We start from the raw sequence: 18,905 nt of genomic DNA on the forward strand, positions 1-18,905 counted from the left end.
ATCTGACTGGCAAGAAAGTACCACTGTTCTAATATGGAAAAATAAAGGTAGCCCAGCAGAATGTTCAAATTACCATCCGATCCGGTTACTTTCCCATACCATGAAGATTTTTGAACGCATTCTTGACAACCGTATTCGCGAAATCGTTGAAATAACCGTGAATCAAGCCGGATTTGTCAAGAACTGCGGAACTACTGACGCAATACACGCTGCGCGGTTACTCATGGAGAAACACCGTGAGAAGCATCGCCCTCTTTACATTGCCTTTCTGGATCTAGAGAAAGCGTTTGACTGTGTACCACACGAACTCATCTGGTATGCTTTACGACAACACTTCGTGCCAGAAGAACTCGTGCGCTGGGTTCAATTGCTCTACCACGATCCAAAAAGTAAAGTTCGAAGTATGGCGGGTGTATCAAAACCGCTTCGTGTCTCTGTTGGTGCTCATCAAGGAAGTGCCCTCTCACCACTCCTCTTTGTCCTTGTTATGGACACCGTCACACGGGATATCCAACGTCCAGCGCCCTACACACTGCTTTATGCAGATTATGTTTTCCTAGCATCTGATAGCAAAAATGATCTCGAGCAACTTGTTCAAAAATGGAATGATCGCCTCATGCAACACGGTCTCAGATTGAATTTAAACAAAACTGAATTTTTGACGACCGATCCCCATGAAACAGGCACAATCACTGTCAGCGGCAGTGATCTGCCCAGAACTGAGCGATTTAAATACCTCGGGTCAACGCTATCAGCCAATGGAGAACTGCGTTATGAAATTGCTCCACGCATTAACGCAACCTGGATGAAGTGGCGTTCCACAACTGGTGTCCTTTGTGATCGACGTATCAACGAACGTCTCAAATCTGAAATTTACCGCAATGTCGTCCGTCCAGTCGCTCTCTATGGTTCTGAGTGTTGGCCGACCAGAAAAGACAATGAACGGCGTCTTGCGGTAATGGAGACGAAGATGCTACGTTGGAGTAGTGGCGTCACACGTTTAGATCACATCCGAAATGAGGATATCCGCGATCGTTATGGGGTTGCACCGATCGTGGAAAAGTTGCGAGAGAGGCGTCTTCGATGGTATGGTCACGCAGTTCGTGCAAATGAGAATTCACTTGCCAAGATTGGTCTGAACATCGAAGTCGATGGTAAACGACCAAAAGGCAAACCTAAGCAACGGTGGCTTGATACGCTGGATGGCGATTTGAAAGCCTCGAGATTGCACCCAGATCACGCATTCGATAGAGCCAAATGGCGAAGTCGATCACGACGAGCCGACCCCGCTTGCGAATGGGACAAAGGCTGAAGAAAAAGAAGAAGATTTTGTAGGCTACATAATGACGAAATCTATGAGCGATATCACGACCGTCTGGATGTGGATAAATCCGGCTCAACAGGTTCCAATTAACAAATGACTGAGGGTAATCCAGCTCGGAAAGTCTACAAGGACAATATCTATGGTAGAAAAAGAAGACAAAGCCGAACCCCCCGATGGGGTAGGCCAGGACGCCATCGGGGGGTGGACTTTTTGGGCAAAACCAGGATGTCTAGAATTTTTGATTAAGACCGGATACCGGTTGTTTCACCGTTGGTGGTGATGATTATCTCGGGCTGAGTACGCCTATGACACGACGCTTATGAAAATTGATGAAAGCTTGCAGCTTAGAGCAGCAAATTAAGCGCTGTTAATTCGACGAGAAGAACGAAGTTCGATGCCCCCCCTAGATGTGTTACACATTAATTGAAAAGGGAGGAATATGATGCCCAGCCATACTGAAAACCTTTGTTTTGTAGATGTTGGTTTTCAGTCAATCACTCGGTGAAAGGCCAAACATATATCGTCAGCGCAATCGAGGTGTTTGAAGAAAAAGGGTTCATTGAAGCCCTAACGCGCTTTAGGAAAGACAGCATGAAAAATGTCATCGGTAATGAGAAGAAAAGAAAAGCAATTCTCCGCAACTACACGACAAAAATTCCTCGGAAAGACCGTTATCCGCGGCGGCTTTAATCGTTTGTGTACGTTGATGGTACAAATATTTCAGCTTCTGTTTTGGAGGAACAGTCCCCGTTCGGATGTTGTGGTGACTTTCCATATTAGCACCAAAGGTGGAACTTCACCTGGTGTTATCATCATCATCAACGGCGCAACAACCGGTATCCGGTCTAGGCCTGCCTTGATAAGGAACTCCAGACATCCCGGTTTTGCGCCGAGGTCCACAAATTCGGTATCCCTAAAAGCTGTCTGGCGTCCTGGCCTACGCCATCGCTCCATTTTTGGCAAGGTCTGCCTCGTCTTCTTTTTCTACCATAGATACTGCCTTTACAGACTTTCCGGGTGGGATCATCCTCATCCATACGGATTAAGTGACCCGCCCACCGTAACCTATTGAACCGGATTTTATCCACAACCGGACGGTCATGGTATCGCTCAAAGATTTCGTCATTGTGTAGGCTACGGAATCGTCCATCCTCATGTAGGTGGCCAAAAATTCTTCGGAGGATTCTTCTCTCGAACGCGGCCACGAGTTCGCAATTATTCTTGCTAAGAACCCAAGTTTCCGAGGAATACATGAGGACTGGCAAGATCATAGTCTTGTACAGTAGGAGCTTTGACCCTATGGTGAGACGTTTCGAGCGGAACAGTTTTTGTAAGCTGAAATAGGCTCTGTTGACTGACAACAACCGTGCGCGGTTGTCGTCGGGATACAATTTTACCCTGGTTATGCTATCATAGGCGGCTTTAAAGTCGATGAAAAGATGGTCCATATTCCAACAGTTTTTCCAGGGCTGGTCGCAGAAAGAAAATCTGATCTGTTGCTGATTTGCCTGGAGTGAAGCCTCTTTGGTATGGGCCAATGATCTTCTGGACGTATGGGGATATCCGGCCTAACAAGATAGTGGTGGCAGTATTTGCCCGTCATCTTCAGCTGGCTGGACCTGGCGGGACCTCCAACTCGCCGATGTTCTGGTTGTTAAGTAGCTCATCAAAGTGCTCAACCCATCACTCCAATATGCCCATTCTGTCGGAAATCAGATTTCCCTCTTTGTCTCGGCAGGATGAGCATCGAAGTGTAGAAATCTTCATACTGCTGACTTGTTGGTAAACCTTGCGCGGTTGCTCCCTGTACTTTTCTAGTTCACAGAGAAATGGGAAATAATTCATCATTAGCTTTTATTATTGCAGACAAGAAATCGAAACATGTATGATACTAAAGAGGAAATAATATAACGTCATCTACCCTTGGGTGTCTCCTCAAGTTTATTTTACAATAATTACGACCAGAACGTCCAAATTCCACGAACAGGTGTTCCAATAACAATATTGCCTATATTCCCACGTGAGTAACGTTTATGCATGAGTATATTCGCGAAAACTTCATGAACGGGTGCCATTTTCATACTTATTCTCCACTTACGCGCCACACGGAGAATAAAATAAATTCCGGCCATCATTGCTCCATGTGTCGAACTGCAGATTTCTCCCGGAAAGTGTACGTAACAACGCTATTAAAACTTAAACTGTTCGGCAATTCAATGGAATATAAACGTTAACCGCAACATGACGGAGTTGCAAAAGTGTACCTACAAATAGGTGCCTGTTTCCGATGGGGCTGGATGGGGCTGCAAACGCGCTCTATGCCAACACTCGAGTCCTCTCCTCAATGGCGTGCACATACTCGCACATAGTGATCAAAGTAACGACTCAACGATACCTCCTGTAGCGCAATCAGGACTTTATGATATACCTGTAAGTTAATTTTCTGGCAATTTTGCGCCTGAATGCGGAATAGGATTCATACACGTGACGTATGTCCATCATATTCTGGCCGCAAAATTCTGGAAATTCCTTGGAAATTAGCCCATTAAAGTTTAAAGGCATATCAGCGTCGTAAATTGTAACGCAAAAATCACTTCAATTTGTTATACATGAGAGATTTCAGGATGTTGTAATAATGTTAAGTGTGGAAATTTCACCGCAACTGTTCCAGTTAGTCCTTTTCCACCATCCCTCGTTACTTTCACCCCAGCTGTAATGATATGGCAGCGCCATACTTGGCCATAAGATGGGATACGAGTTTCGCGTCCTCGTCTTTTACTACTACATTGGGAAAGCTGCCTCCCTTTCGAGGACTGTTTTCTATGCAATTCGGCGCACATGTCGCCGCTGTTCGTAATAAGAACCATGAAAATCTCAGGGAAAAGTTTAAAATAACTTTTTACTCTTATCGAGGCTCGAAGATATTCAAATCATCCGTTGCTTGTATGAGACTCGGCAACGACACGAGCCAATGCGGTAACTTCTGGTGGCCAAATGGCTCATTTTGCTGATAAACTCATAAACTCACTTTTGTGTTTTCCTTTCTACTTTTTGTTGCTTTTCATTTTTGAAAATTTAAAGATTAGAAAAAGTTTCTAGACATAAGACAATAGTCGTCCTGGCAATAATTTGAAGAAGTCTTTACGATGATCCATGCACGAAGGGGAGAAAATGAAGTCCTTTGTATCTTTTTACTGTGCGCTTGTTACGATTATTGTGGTAATTTTAGATGTCTCGAAAATTACACTGTTTGTTTCCGAAGAGAATTTTTCTGATAGTCTAAAGTTTTTTTTTTAATGCTGAGAGTTGTGTCCTTATAATAAACTGCGGTTTTCCGGTTAATTTATTTATTAACGCAACCGAAAAGTTATCTCGAATTATTCATCAATCGTCAAATGTCCCCGTAGAACGTCAACAGAACATACTATAAATTCTGCTCAATCCTGAGGCGTAATAATAGTAACCATAACTGTATCAAGGGAAGTTGCACTGTATCCTAAAGAACTACCCCCCCCCCCCTTTAATGATAACAACGTACCTAACAACAACCCCCCAATGTGTTTGAGCCTGTTGTCTGGTATTAAGTATTCTACCAGACGCACTAAACTCCATTGCACAAGTGTGAGATATTGTCCCAGAATATCTATGGAGGTTTTATTATTGTCCCCGCAATCTGGAGATAGTATTCACAGATATCCCTAGTTTACCCTAGTGGTACTTTAGTCTACAGTGACCGTTAAGTAACCCCTATCATGCTCCTCAGGATTTTCTTGGACAGATCTAAACACTCCTGCGTACATTTGGGTTCATACCTCCCAATGAGCACCTTTGATTTCCCTGGTAAACTCGGTCAGTGTAGTGCCTTCAACCGTATCGCATGCCTGCCTTAGAGTCAAGGCCATGAACACCTTCGCGATTTTTAACAAGTTGTTGACGATACGAGAGTGGCGTCACTGATTTGCCTTCCCAAGTTCTGACTCCCTAGCTGGCACTACGTCCTAGGTAGTAGCCTTCGAAAAGTTCTCGGTGTAGAGCAGTGCACGACCCACATTGGATGCCCGGAAACTAGCTCTGCCAAGGTAGCAGCTGTGGCGTGTATCATGAGCCGGCCCCTTCATGACACTGGTCGGGTAGGGTGCATTGAACCGGAAATAGTATACTGCGTTACCCCGAGCGAGCTTTGATCTGTCCGTGAGTTCAGGGAGCAGCTAAGCGTAGGTAAGGCCCCGGTGAACTGGGATATGATCCCTGTCCCCGGGGATATACCCATTCTTGAATATTGTGATCCGCTTCCTTGCACACGATGCACTGGTAAAAACTTGAAGGGAGAATAAAAATAACATAACTGAGAAGACAGTGAGAATGGAGAGACAGTAGAAATATAAACCAATTTGGGACGCTGTTGACTATTCTTGCGAGCCGAAGAGGAAAGGCTTGTCAAGAAATACGTGGCAGCTGTGAAGCACATGCGGTATTCGGTGCTCCATCAGAAAAACGTCAGCAAAGCCGCAAAAAACAGACTGATGGAACTTCTGGAGAGTATTTCATACTATAGGCGGGTAATGGGTAGCAGTAGACTCCCCCCGTCTTAAGAGAACAGTAAGCGCCAATTGGATCGTAGAGGAGGACTCGATCGCAAGAAGGAAGGAACATCTGAAGGAGAATTCTCCTAGGTACCCTCCAGGGCCCCAAAGAAGAAAGCGAAGAAGGACAAGAGGGAACAACAGGAGACACAAATTGTGGAACACCAGAAGAAAAGATTGGTTACGATGTAGAACTAGACTGCCAGCTTTATTCATTAACCCAATGGAGGACAAGACCATTACGAAAGCCCTCAACAAAATCCGTTCTAGCATCAAGCGTTGATCACGCAGAGCAAAAATGCCTTCCATTCGGGAAACGAAGGGTGGTGGAGTCCTCGTCGAATAAGGCACGAAGACAACAAATAAAGGTACGTTCCCTGAAGCAGATAACAGCTATGACGATGAAAACCGCGCATGGTTGTTGATTGCAAAGAGAGCCTATTTCAGCTTATCAAAACTGTTTGACAATGATCTTGCCAGTACTCATGTATTCTTCGGAGACCTGGGTTCTTAGCAAAAACAATGCGAACTCTTGGCCGCGTTCGAGAGGAGAATCCTCCAAAGAATTTTTGCCCCCTTCATGAGGATGGACGATTCCGTAGCCTACATAAGGACGAATTTTATGAGCGATACCGCAACCGTTAGCTTGTGGATAAAATCCGGCTCAACACCACCTAACCGTGTGGATGATTCACCCCGAAGAGACTATAAGAGCAATATCTATGGTAGAAAAGAAGGCGGAGCGGACCCTGCCTGAAATGGGCGATGGCCTTGGTCGGTAAGCCGGACAACCTTTAAGGATATCGAATTAGTGGACCTCGGCGCAAAATTGGGATGTCTGGAGTTCCATATTAAGGCAGGCCTAGACCAGATACCGGTTGTTGCGCCGTTGATGATGATGATCAATCAGGAAAAACTCGCTGCGGTAGAAGCTGCCGAATAATACGTGAGGAAATTTCTTAAAAGTGGGAAAATCGGAATTAATAATAATAATAATTTTTGGCACGACAATCCAATTGGACCAGGGCCTTGAAGTGTGTTAGAACACTTTATCCAAGACTGTAATGGTGACTTACAGGATCACAGTACCCTGTAGGAGGCAATGTGGTCAGCATTGTGCTTGCTCGTGATTATTGTCCTGATTTGACTCTGGCACTCATTCACAGCTGAGTCAACTGGTATCCGATGTCAAATGACGATACCACCACCAAGAAGATTTTAACAGCGATGTTCCATCCGACAGCCTTGTGCTTTAACCACTGAGCGATCCGGACACACAATTAGAATTAGTTAGGTAATATGCAGGATACGATTTCGTGCCACCCCACCAAATATTGGAGATGTTTAGATTATGGGCACATGTCATCAGCCTACCGGGAATGGTAAGGTAGGGCATAAAAAGAATACTTGCAACGAAAAGGAGAGTTGCGATCTACGCAGAGATTGTTGCGTATTTGATGAGGGCTCGGAGCTAGAGCAAAACTGTAAAGAGCTTCGATGCGCTTGAGATGATCCGCACCCTACAAATCAACATGCACCGATTGGCGATCGCTCATGAGTTACTAGCACAGCTAATTTAATTGAACGGTACCAAAACAAGGGTCCAGCTGCCTTTTACCCGTACTTGTAAAGTACCGCTGTCATCTGGATTAGTGACGGGATCCACTTTCAGGTTCTAACCCAAGGCCGAGTGGGCGGCTTGATTCGGTGTTCAAGGGTTATTTTTTTCCGTGTCTACCTCACACCGAACGGGACGATGTCGGATTTTCGACCCAGACTTGATGCTCTGGACGAAGTTATCTTGGCACGGAAGGGCGGATTTTTATCGGAGGTGACTTCAATGTCAAAGCACTTGAATGGCACATGCTTTACCCGATCTCCAAAGAAGGAAGTAGGGAAGAAAAGGGTAGTATTTCCGACGTAATTTTCACGATTTCTGTAAGTGAAACGTTGCGAAGGTGAACACCGGGTTATTTATCAAAATTCTTGGAGTGGGTGAGGGCGCGCTGGAGGGCACCACTATGGTGGTAGCTTTATAGCTAATATTGTTGTAAATTGCCACAATTTCTTACCGAATATTGTCAGGAACCCAGAATATCCAGAACTTATTGTGACAGGCGTTTTACTGTGTGCCCTGCCAAAAGCGCTGTTAGCATGGGGTTGATGAAACTTTAATTAAGTGGATGATATGCTAGCGCAGAGATTTCTGTGTGCTGAAGGGAGCGCTTGATCGTTGCATAACAACGAAAGCAATGAAAGGCCGCCGTGCTAGTTGTTGGTCGAGATCTTGGAACGGTGTGTAGAAATGCAAAATATAGTAAATCCAAATAAAACCACGTTGATATTATTTAGAAAAAGGAAGGAAACTGAATGATCTTCGCCTTCCGGGGATGAAGGGTGCAATTTTTAACACCCTGAAGAAATCAGATATCTGGAACAGGACAGACAGACAGGAAGCTTCTTTGGAGCAAATATGTAATGTTCTGCGAATTATATAAAGGAGCACTCAACATCTGCGAGCCGCTTCGGTCACGCTGCTCCCAGAGCAGAGGTGAGGCAGCGTCTGACGATTTGCCTCTGTCCTGGTAGGAAACTGTAAAACCGTCATCGCCTGACATCAGGCCGATATTCGGTTATGCATCCGTACTGTGGTGAATTAAGGTGAAATAAAGCCGTTTTCGCTGTAAACTAGCCACACTGCAACGAACTGTCTGTCTGTGTATTACCGGTACTAGGAGCACACCATCCCACGTGGCTCTAAATGCATTGCTCAATTTGCAGCCCTGGATTTCTTAGTCACAGAACTGCAATGAGAGCAGCTCATACACTAATTCAATTGCTATAGATCTATGGGGAAACAATGGACATGGCGCCAGTTTTTGCAATGGCTTCTGATTCTCGGATCCCTATACATCTGTTGGAAGTTATTTTGATACGAAGAGAAATCTGGGACGAATCAGAAGAATGCTTCTCGGGTTATACTGACGTCTTCTACCGATGGTCCAAATAAAAACGGGAAGTAGTATTTTCCCTTGGAACAATATGCAACGGTCTTTCAGGCTGAAGTTATGGGATCTTAAGGGCGGCTACTTGGAGGATTAGTGTGCGGGCGCATCACAATCTTTAGCGATAGTCAAATGGTCGTATATTATCAATCATCATCATCAACGGTGCATTCGGTATCCGGTCTAGGCCTGCCTTAATAAGGAACTCCAGACGTCCCGGTTTTGCGCCAAGGTCCACCAATTCGATATTCCTAAAAGCTGTCTGGCGTTGTGATCTACACCATCGCTCCATCTCTGACAGGGTCTGCCTCGTCTTCTTTTTCTCCGGGCGGGATTATCCTCATCCATACGGATTAAGTTATCTGCCCATCGCAACCTATTGAGCCGGATTTTATCCACAACCAGACGGTCGGTCTTCGGAGGATTCTTCTCTCGAACGCGACCAAGAGTTTGAAGTTCGTTTTTTTCTTTGCTAAGAACCCAATTCTCCGAGGAATAGATAAGGGCTGCCAAGATCATAGTCTTGTACAGTAAGAGCTTTGACCCTATAGTGAGACGTTTCGAGCGAAACAGTTTTTGTAAAATGAAATAAGCTCTGTTGGCAGCAAAACAACCGTACGCTGATTTCGTCATAGTAGCTTTTATCGGTTGTGATTTTCGACGGTCTCAAAGTTGTAGTCTCTTATCTTCATTGTTTTCGTTTGACCAGTGCGATTAGATCGTGTTCATTCTTTCGGTTTTGGTTTTGGCGCTGACGTTGCCACCATGTTCTTCATCTTGCCTTCATTAATCTGCAGCCCAAGATTTCACGCTTCCTGCTCGATCTGGATGAAGGTAGACTGTACATCTCGGATTTTTCTTCCGATGATATCGATATCGTCAGCATAGGCCAGTAGTTGGGTGGACTTGAAGAGGATGGTGCGTTTCGCACTTACATTGGCATCGCGAATCACTTTCTCCTGGGCCAGGTTAAAGACGACGCATGATGGGGCATCCCGTTGCCTTAGGCCATTATATATATTATATTTATATGAATGATATCGAGAGTGATCCTGTTGCTTTTATCTGGCTTCATTCTGCTGACTTGTTCGGAAAACTTGCGCGACTGGTACGGTTGCTCCCTGTACTTTTTTAGTTCATACACTTGGAGGTTCTCCAAGACTCCCTTTTCCGTCTGTGAAGTTGCTTCTCCGCTCGATGGAGTTCGTGAAAAGTCTCTGCGCGTGCCCGCGTTGAGAATGCAACATTACTCGGTATGCGGTATTCTTCTGTTCCGTAGCCAGTTTACATTGATCGTCAAACCAGCCGTGGCCGTATCAATGACACTGTTATTCAGGTGGTTTTGGAGATCATTTGTTAATCCTTCATCTCCAGGATCTCTGTTGACTGCGGTTATTGCGACATCCATTTCGCCGTTATAGGTGCTCCGGAGGGCTGTGTTGTGAATGGCTTCAGTATTCACTCTCAGCTGATTGTCAGAGGGAATTGTAGGTGGTGTTGTAATTCGAGCTCGAAGCGCTATGCCAACGAGATAGTGGTTTGAGTCTATATTCGATGTTATCACCCAACTGCACCTACAATTCCGATCTGCTTACTTACATATACCTATATTGACGTTTTATAATCTTCTTTCTTGTGTTTGTCGTTTAAAAAAAGTTGTTCAGTGAAGGATACAAAATGGTCATGAATCCGAAACGATGTCATCATAATGCGTACGATACTTGTGAACCAGCCACTGAAGGAGTTTTATTTACTGAGGACATGAAAAACGCGTTAAGTGGTTTACAACCTGAAGACTTAGTAGCAATTTTATTAAATTTAAGATGACACTTTACAAGATATTTTTCCAATCATATTTACAAACTACATTCCTGCTTTCATTAATTTACACATATACTGCTTGTATCCTGAACAAATCAACAGATTTGTTCCAAAAATATTTTATACTACATAGGATTAACAATTTAACGGTACACTGTAATCTTACATTTAAATTATTTCAAATCGGTAGTTTGGGACTTTGTGGTATTCTCCGCTTGGATATTACTTTCCTCAGTAGGCATTTCAGTCTGATTAAGTTGACTCTCTATTGCGTCAGGGATATTGTCATTAGATCTCCATCGAGATTCATCAGAATATCGAGATCTACTAGATCTGGATCCTCGTGAGTCATCATAGCTTCCACTTCCTCGCGAATATCGACTCCAAGATTCGTCAGACCCTCTTGAACTGTAATTTGATTCATCTGAACTTCGCGAACCATATCCATCCCAGTGATAAGATTCATAGGAATGTCTAGATCCGTAACCGGAATATGATTCATCAGAGCTTCGCGATCCATACCGGTCAGATTCATCAGAGTAGCCACCCGAGCTCCATGGCCTATGCCCGTGACCATAGGCAGGCCGATAGTCAGATTCATCGGAACTCCTAGATCCGTAACTATGGCTATGCCCAGAATGGTATTCACCAGAACTTCGAGATCCATAACCGGGATAATGACCGGATTCATAAGAGCTTCGCGATCCGTAGCCTGGTCTCTTTCCATAGCCTGATTCAGGACGCTGTCCAGATTCATCAGGTTTCCATGGCTTGTTGCCGTGGCTGTGGCCAGGACGCTCGTTAGAATCCCAAGGTTTAGGATGATGACCATGGCCAGGGCGGTGTTCAGACTCATCAGAATCCCATGGTTTGGAATGATGACCATGGCCGGGGCGGTGTTCAGATTCATCAGAATCCCATGGCTTGGGATGATGGCCATGGCCGGGGCGGTGTTCAGATTCATCAGAATCCCATGGCTTGGGATTATGGCCATGGCCGGGGCGGTGTTCAGATTCATTAGAATCCCATGGCTTGGGATGATGGCCATGGTCGGGGCGGTGTTCAGATTCATCAGAATCCCATGGCTTGGGGTGGTGGCCATGGCCGGGGCGGTGTTCAGACTCATCAGAATCCCAGGGTTTGGGATGATGACCGTGGCCAGGACGGTGTCCAGATTCATCGGAATCCGATGGTTTTGAGCCATGGCCGTGGCCAGGGCGATGTTCTGATTCATCAGAATCCCATGGTTTGGAGCCATGGCCATGCCCAGGATGATTGTCAGATTCATTAGATTCCCATGGCTTGGGAGTTGGCCGGTTGTTAGATTCATTCGGATTCCATGGTTTTGAGCCATGTCCAGGATTTTGAACAGGTTGCTGTACTAAAACTATACCAATTTTCCTTGAAGGGTCTGAATCGGCTCCCAAGCCAGAATAAAGTGGGCGTTCATCCTTGTCCTGGGAATTTTCTTCCCGCTTATGATGTTTCTTTGATCCGTGATGTCGATGTCGTTTGGAACTTGAACGATGTTTTTTCTTGTGTTTTCTTTTACCACTTCCAAACAAAGTTTCACGAACATTTTGCATTCGATCCTCCAACGGTGCTGTTGCGTTTTCTTGTGGCTGCAAATCCGAAAGTGACGGAACAGCTGCCGCACTTGCGAACACCGTCACAATATCTGAATAAAGGACACCACGTTAAAAGATATGATAGCTTTGATAGGCAGTTACTTACATAGCGCAAAAAATAACAGTTCTCCCCTCATCTTGAACTATTTCACTCCATATGAACAAGTCGTTGCTGCGTCTCTTCGAGTTAATGAATTAGATTGGTTTTTCTGGGGTTCAGGTATTTATATAAGATTCATAAACTTATTCAGTCATAACGGGAATAGGAATACAAAATCTACGTGTTAGAAGTTCTTCAAGATATCATTTGCGAATTCCATTCCAAAAAAATCTTTTCTGGGTCAATGGGTATCAATTCTGTATTGACTAGTCCAATAGATAGGAACATAGAATAGAACGGGATCTAGTATTCTAATAACTTATAGAAAAGAACGCGACCTGAAAAAAACTATAGTGAATACGGGCTGTAATCCAAAGCGGGTTTCGAGTAAGCAGATTGTAGTGTAAAGTAAGCGAAATTAAAATAAAAGCACCTGTAAATTAAGATTAAATAGACAAGAGTGGATGAACCCGCTAGGGGAAAACCATTGGAGGTAGAGCAAGACTTGTGAATCTATTCTGGATGAAAAGAATCTTTTTCTCCGTTTTACTAAATCAAATACTTCATCTTGCTTTTTTGCTTCGTGTGGTCTAAATTAGATATGGTCCGACTTTTAGATTGAAGAAATGTGTAAATTAGTAATCGTTTACTATGTAATTATGTATTCATCACTTCTGAAAGAACTCAAAGTTGATACGCTTGCCTTTCCAAAGGTGTCTACATATTTACATTCATATTTACCTTCTTCCGTTCTATTCACAAAATTCTCCCTTATAATATATTAGCATTTTATTTGTCAATTTATTTTCTTTTTTTAATTTACGCGACAAACTTTTCGATTCTTAGATGCTGAATTCCAGCATTAATTACCATAAATTACAGACCTGGAACAGTTGAACAAGATCAAATCTGAACTGGTTCAATCTTTATACTGAGAACCTCTGAAAATCTGATAAAACGATATGACTTCAGTGAAAGAAGTAAATAATAAATATGAAATCTAAATATAAATGGGACATTCATATATCAAGTTCATTTTGGTCACATCTGACTGCCATTCACCTAAGAACTTTCGATTTCATTAATCGCGGCATGCATATGTCTAGACTTCATCAACGATATAGACTGCATTCCTCCGTTAGCATTAAACTCCGAGCTGGAGGCTACAATACTACGCGCATATATACTTCTGGGTTGTTGCAGTGAATTGTAAGTTTGGGTAAGTACCCTCGCGTAATGAACAAACTTATATCTAGCGGACGTGGCTGGCCAACCATGAGCTTCAAATGTGCTTCGAAATATATAAATATCTCCTACTCCCTTTCTAGTAGTTATCTGTTGGCGATTTCGCGCCGACCTAGTGGCTAGAGTATCTAATAATGACAATGGTGTCATTAGAAGTTGCACTGCGGCCTAAAGAAGAACCATGTCCCTGTTATGGTTATAGTACACCTGTTAAGTACAGTATTTCGATCGACCCTATAACTCACGAGAATTTTTAGATGTTTCCTACTCCTAGATATTTCTGCATAGCATCTGGCGGTCAAAGGTCGGGGGCGAAACGCGGATTGTCACCCGCGATGGAGCATAAAACCTTGAAACGCCTCATTAACGCTCAGAAGAGAATGCAGAGTTGGAGGACCATACTGTCTATAAGGCAACAGAGTGAACCCTCAAAACCTGCCCCAAGTATGATATCAAAATTATACTTCAAGATTTTAAGAGTCCAATTGAGACGGATCCCATATTCAGGTGATACGTTGGTTCCCATAGCTTATATAAAAGCAAAAATGGTAACGTCCACTCGGTCCACAAACATATATAGGCGTCTCCAGACTAGACCATTTCCAACCAAATTGATCAAGTCTTAATTGAATGCCGCAACCTCTCACTCTTGATGAATGTTGGAACATATAGGATCACTATCTCGTTGGCACAGTGGTCCGCGCTCGAATAACAACACCGCCTAGAATTCCACTGACAATCAAGTAAGAGTCAATACTGAAGCCATCCACAAAAGCCACGTGATCAGGTTTTATTATAAGCGAGTCAAATCCTCCTTGACTTGGCACAAGTGGTGAGCCTTCGCCGTCTGAGGTCCGCAGCTGTTAATTAGTGCGAGTAGATTCCGCCCTTCACAGTTGCCAGCAAAACACCGACTGTACCCGCCGAAGGACTGCCAAAAGCAGAGTCTCACTTGGCCAATCCGTCAGCCCACTCTTTCCCTCTATGTTTCTATGATCGGGAACTCAGAGGAGAGTGAACTTTAACGTGCCCCCCAGACTGTTCAGCGCGTTTCTGCACTAGCCCACCAATCTTGGTCGCCACAGAGTACAAGGCCTTAATGGCCACTTGGCTGTCTGTTAGAATGGCTATGTTACGCTTAGGGCTCAAATCATGCCGGAGCCAACAAGAGGCTTTCGGGATCGCCAGTACTTCTGTTTGGAATACATTGGCGAAGCCTGGCAGACTGTATGACTCAGATACACTGTGTGTATTCGAGAAAACCCCCATACCGACTCCACATACGATCTTTGATCCGTCAGTGAAGAGTCTTGTGCTCTGGTTGGAAAGTTCACAGTTATTACTATGCCCGTAGGGCTTCGCTGTCCAGCATTCGGACTCACATAGTCTGACGGCACTGCACGTTACAACGTATTTAATGTGGATGTTTAGGGGGAGGAGATGCAGGAGTGCATTGAGAGCATTTGCCGGACAGGACTGCATAGCCCCGGCAGCACCTGTACATGCGGTTATTTGAATTCTATTAAGCTATATTATATTGTACTTTTGCTCAAAGCCTGCCACCATACAGTAGTGCCGTACCTTAGGGTTGTACACACCACAGCTGTACATCCAGAGAACCACCTTCGGCCGGAGACCTCATTTTTGTGCAAAGATTCTCTTGCAGGCGTAGAAGGCTACCCAGGGTTACACCCAGATACTTTGCATTGGAAGAAAGAACCAATCTTTGTTTATTCAACCGTGGTAGGTGAAATTCAAGTAGCCTTGGCTTGGTGATGAATGGCATCAGTTCCGTTTTGGTTGGGTTTATGCCGAGTACGCCTCTTGTGGCCCACGGGCACACCTTTCGCAACGCTCCCTTCATAATGTCGCTTATAATAGAGGGAAATATTCCTGACATTAATATCACCAAGTATATGCCACTACTTTCCCCGCGCTGCTGTCCAATATTCGCAAAATTTCGTTTATCACCATTAACCAGAGCACCGGAAAGATGGCACCACCCTGGAGCATACCTCTATTCTGAGCTCTGGTCAAGTAGTAGCCTCCCAGATCCGATTAGATTATCCTGGTTCTCAGGATGGGTATTATCCAATGTGTAAGATACCCTGCCAATCCTATACTGGTCAAGGCATCCTTGATAGCGTAGGTACTTATGTTGTTGAATGTTCCCTCTATATCCAAGGAGATAGCTAGGGTATACTGTTTGTACTGCATTGGCCGCTCAACCGTGGCAATTACCTCATGGAGAGCGGTTTCTGTTGAGAGAAAGGCGTTCTCTCCATAATCGTATAATATGCTCATCCTCCACTTCCACAATCACTGTCGACATTTGGACCAGTTTCACCTGTCAGCGCAACTGAAGTCGAGGAGGCAATAAAACGAATAAAATCAGGGAAAGCCACAGGACCTGATGACATCGCATCTGAGCTCGGGAAAGCGAAGAGCTGGGACTCAAAACTGTGGCTCAGTAAATTCTTTAATCGGGTTATTCAGGAAGGAAGAACACCATCTGACCGGCAAGAAAGTACCACAGTTCCAATATGGAAAAAGAAAGGTACTCCAGCAGAATGTTCAAATTACCGTCGGATTATTTTCCCATACCACGAAGATTTGAATCCATTTTTAACAACCGTATTCGCGAAATCGTTGAAATAACCGTGAATCAAGCAGGATTTGTCAAAAACTGTGAAACTACTGACGCAATACACGCTGCGCGGTTACTAATGGAGAAACACCGAGAGAAGCATCGCCCTCTTTACATTGCACTTCTGGATCTAGAGAAAGCGTTTGGCTATGTGCCACACAAACTCATTGGTATGCTTTACGACAACACTTAGTGCCAGAAGTACTCATGCGCTGGGATCAATTGCTCTACCACGATTCGGAAAGTAAAGTTCTAAGTATGGTGGATGTATCAAAACCGCCTCGTGGCTCTGTTGGTGTTCACCAAGGAAGCGCCCTCTCACCACACCTCTTTGTTCTTGTTATGAACACCGTCACAAGGGAGATCCAACGCTACCGCAATGTCGTCCGTCCTATCGCAACGGCGTGTTGCGGTAATGGAGACGAAGATGTTGCGTTGGACTAGTGGCGTGGCATGTTTTGATCACATTTGAAATGAGGATATCCGCAATCATTATGGGGTTGCACCGATCGTGGAAAAACTGGGAGAGAGGCGTCTTCGATTGTATGGTCACGAAATTCATGCTAACGAGAATTCACTTGCAAAATTGGTCTGAACATCGAAGTCAATTTTAAACGACCAAAAGGCCGGCCGAAACAACGGTGGCTTAATACACTGCATGGGGATTTAAAAGCCTCGAGATTGCACCCAGATCAGGCATTCGATAGAGCCAAATTGCGAAACCGATCTCGACGAGTCCTCCCCGCTTTTGAACGGGACAAAGGCTGAATAAAAAGAAGTTCTCTCCAAAATCGTCTTTAAGTGAATGTCCAGGACGCGAGGAGGGGGGGGGGGGGGGGGGGGAGGGGTTGAACACGCAAGATATGAGACTGATTGCTCAAAATCCATCGCGGATTTATGCCGCGCCTATTCGCTTTCGGTATGAAAACCTCTCCTGCGCGTCTCCAAGACTATGGTACGTATCCTAAAGAGGTAAAGCTTCGGTAAGTATCGACAAGCCACGGCACAACGCTTTCCTGATGATTCTGATCTGGACCAGGGGATTTATTTCCAGTTCGTCTGTCATGACAATCATGCCAATTTGCGGAGAGTTTGCTCTTGATTGCTTGACCAAACTCTCTTCATTCGATCCTCTTTGGGTCTCTGAAGGGTTCGAAGACCTCTGCGGGGAGATTTACACTGTAAAGTATATAACTATGATCTCAGTTAGTAGGGTGATATCAAGGACCTTCTCCCAACCATTACAACTCTCCGAGCTGGGGAAATGGAAGGTTGGTGTACTGCGCCTGTAACACACCGATAGATTTGTATTAATATTGAAATCAAAGAATGACTCACCTCTCTCGTCGATTTCCCACCTGCCCAAAGCATATGCCTTGCATTGGCGTCGCAGCCTATCACCAGGGTGGGCTTTTTTTTAACTATGGTGGTCGTCAAATATCGTAGTTCTTCTGGCGGAACTGATCGGTCGTGAGCTATCTAAGCCAAGGAGATATACCCGCTCCCTGCCCCCGCATGCTCCAGTTTCACACTCCCCACCTAGGTCGCCGGAACTGTGGTCTAGCCATAGAAAGGCGGGTAGAATCTTCCTCCCGAAGATACGCCTCTTGTGCTGTGGAATAAATTATAATATTTGCTTTGGAGCCTTTTGATGGTTTGGACACCCCCGATCCAAGGCTCACGTAGTAGTGCGACATCGATGACTTCCTTTAGGAAGAGGAGGGTCCCGCCATTCGACTACCTGAACGTCCATTTCCGGAAACAGACCTCGACCGTGATTGCGATCAAGGTCTACATCCAGAACAGAAAGTACGAACCGTCACTGCGAACGAGACCGCATCGACCAGTTTTGTCACCATGGACTTAAGCTCGCCCGCTTCCCAAGTTATGCCTCGAGAAACTACCGCGACCACGGGGCGCATACATCTCGTACGCTTTGCTGCCCGTGGCGGAAAGCACCTCTAGCTTTCCCGAGTCTACGCTGGTCAATATGGCGTGGGTGTTCTCCGGGAATCGTTGCAGCCAGAGAGATTTCAGCAGCTCTCAAAGGAAAAGGTTAGCTTTTCCCCCACGCAACTGCTTCATTTCATGTAGCAACTGGCTGGGAGCACGGTCGCCTATTCAATAAAAGGCGCCGAATCAGCTGTTCCTTCAATCAGACGTATGATTACTCCCCAAGCACGTCCGAAACAAACCGTTGAGTGCATGATTGAACCAAGTGGCCTTCGCCAGCGCAAATTGCGCCTCCAGCTGTGTGAACTAGCCGGATTGCGTCACCAAAAGGGAGGCACCCTAATCGCTACTGCCGCCAGCGGTGGTATCGCGCCTTCCGCAGATTTCTTTTCGCGCGAAATATTCCTAATGTTTTAGGGAGAGCGGAGAAGCCCATGGTGTTTTACGTAGGCACCTGTCGTGAGACTTAATCCTACTGTCCTCTTCAGACACGCATTGATTTTGTGACCACAATCAGAGCCCCGCTGAGACAAGCAACAACGGTACCAGTCTATACCAAGTGCATGGCTTAGCATTCATACTGGTGGATGTAAAAATTA

General features: G+C 45.0%; 1 protein-coding gene across 1 annotated transcript; it reads right to left on the reverse strand.

The window, feature by feature from the left end:
- Window positions 1–10,712: 10,712 nt before the first annotated feature.
- Window positions 10,713–12,567, reverse strand: LOC119660514 (histidine-rich glycoprotein-like). Its single transcript, XM_038069131.1, has 2 exons — window positions 12,468–12,567; window positions 10,713–12,411 (listed from the first exon to the last, which is right to left on the reverse strand). Exons 1-2 carry the CDS (start codon window positions 12,496–12,498, stop codon window positions 10,907–10,909), a joined length of 1,536 nt encoding a protein of 511 aa, XP_037925059.1. The 5' UTR covers window positions 12,499–12,567; the 3' UTR covers window positions 10,713–10,906.
- Window positions 12,568–18,905: the final 6,338 nt, after the last annotated feature.

The sequence above is a fragment of the Hermetia illucens genome, chromosome 6 (assembly GCF_905115235.1).
Source record: "Hermetia illucens chromosome 6, iHerIll2.2.curated.20191125, whole genome shotgun sequence".
Classification (NCBI taxonomy): domain Eukaryota; kingdom Metazoa; phylum Arthropoda; class Insecta; order Diptera; family Stratiomyidae; genus Hermetia; species Hermetia illucens.

What these genes read in the sequence shown, in the direction of transcription:
- LOC119660514 (XM_038069131.1), bottom strand. Translation starts at nt 12,498, where the DNA reads ATGAGGGGAGAACTGTTATTTTTTGCGCTAT. An exon ending in ACTGTTATTTTTTGCGCTAT is followed by an intron (nt 12,412 to 12,467) that starts GTAAGTAACTGC and finishes TCCTTTATTCAG; the next exon opens with ATATTGTGACGGTGTTCGCA.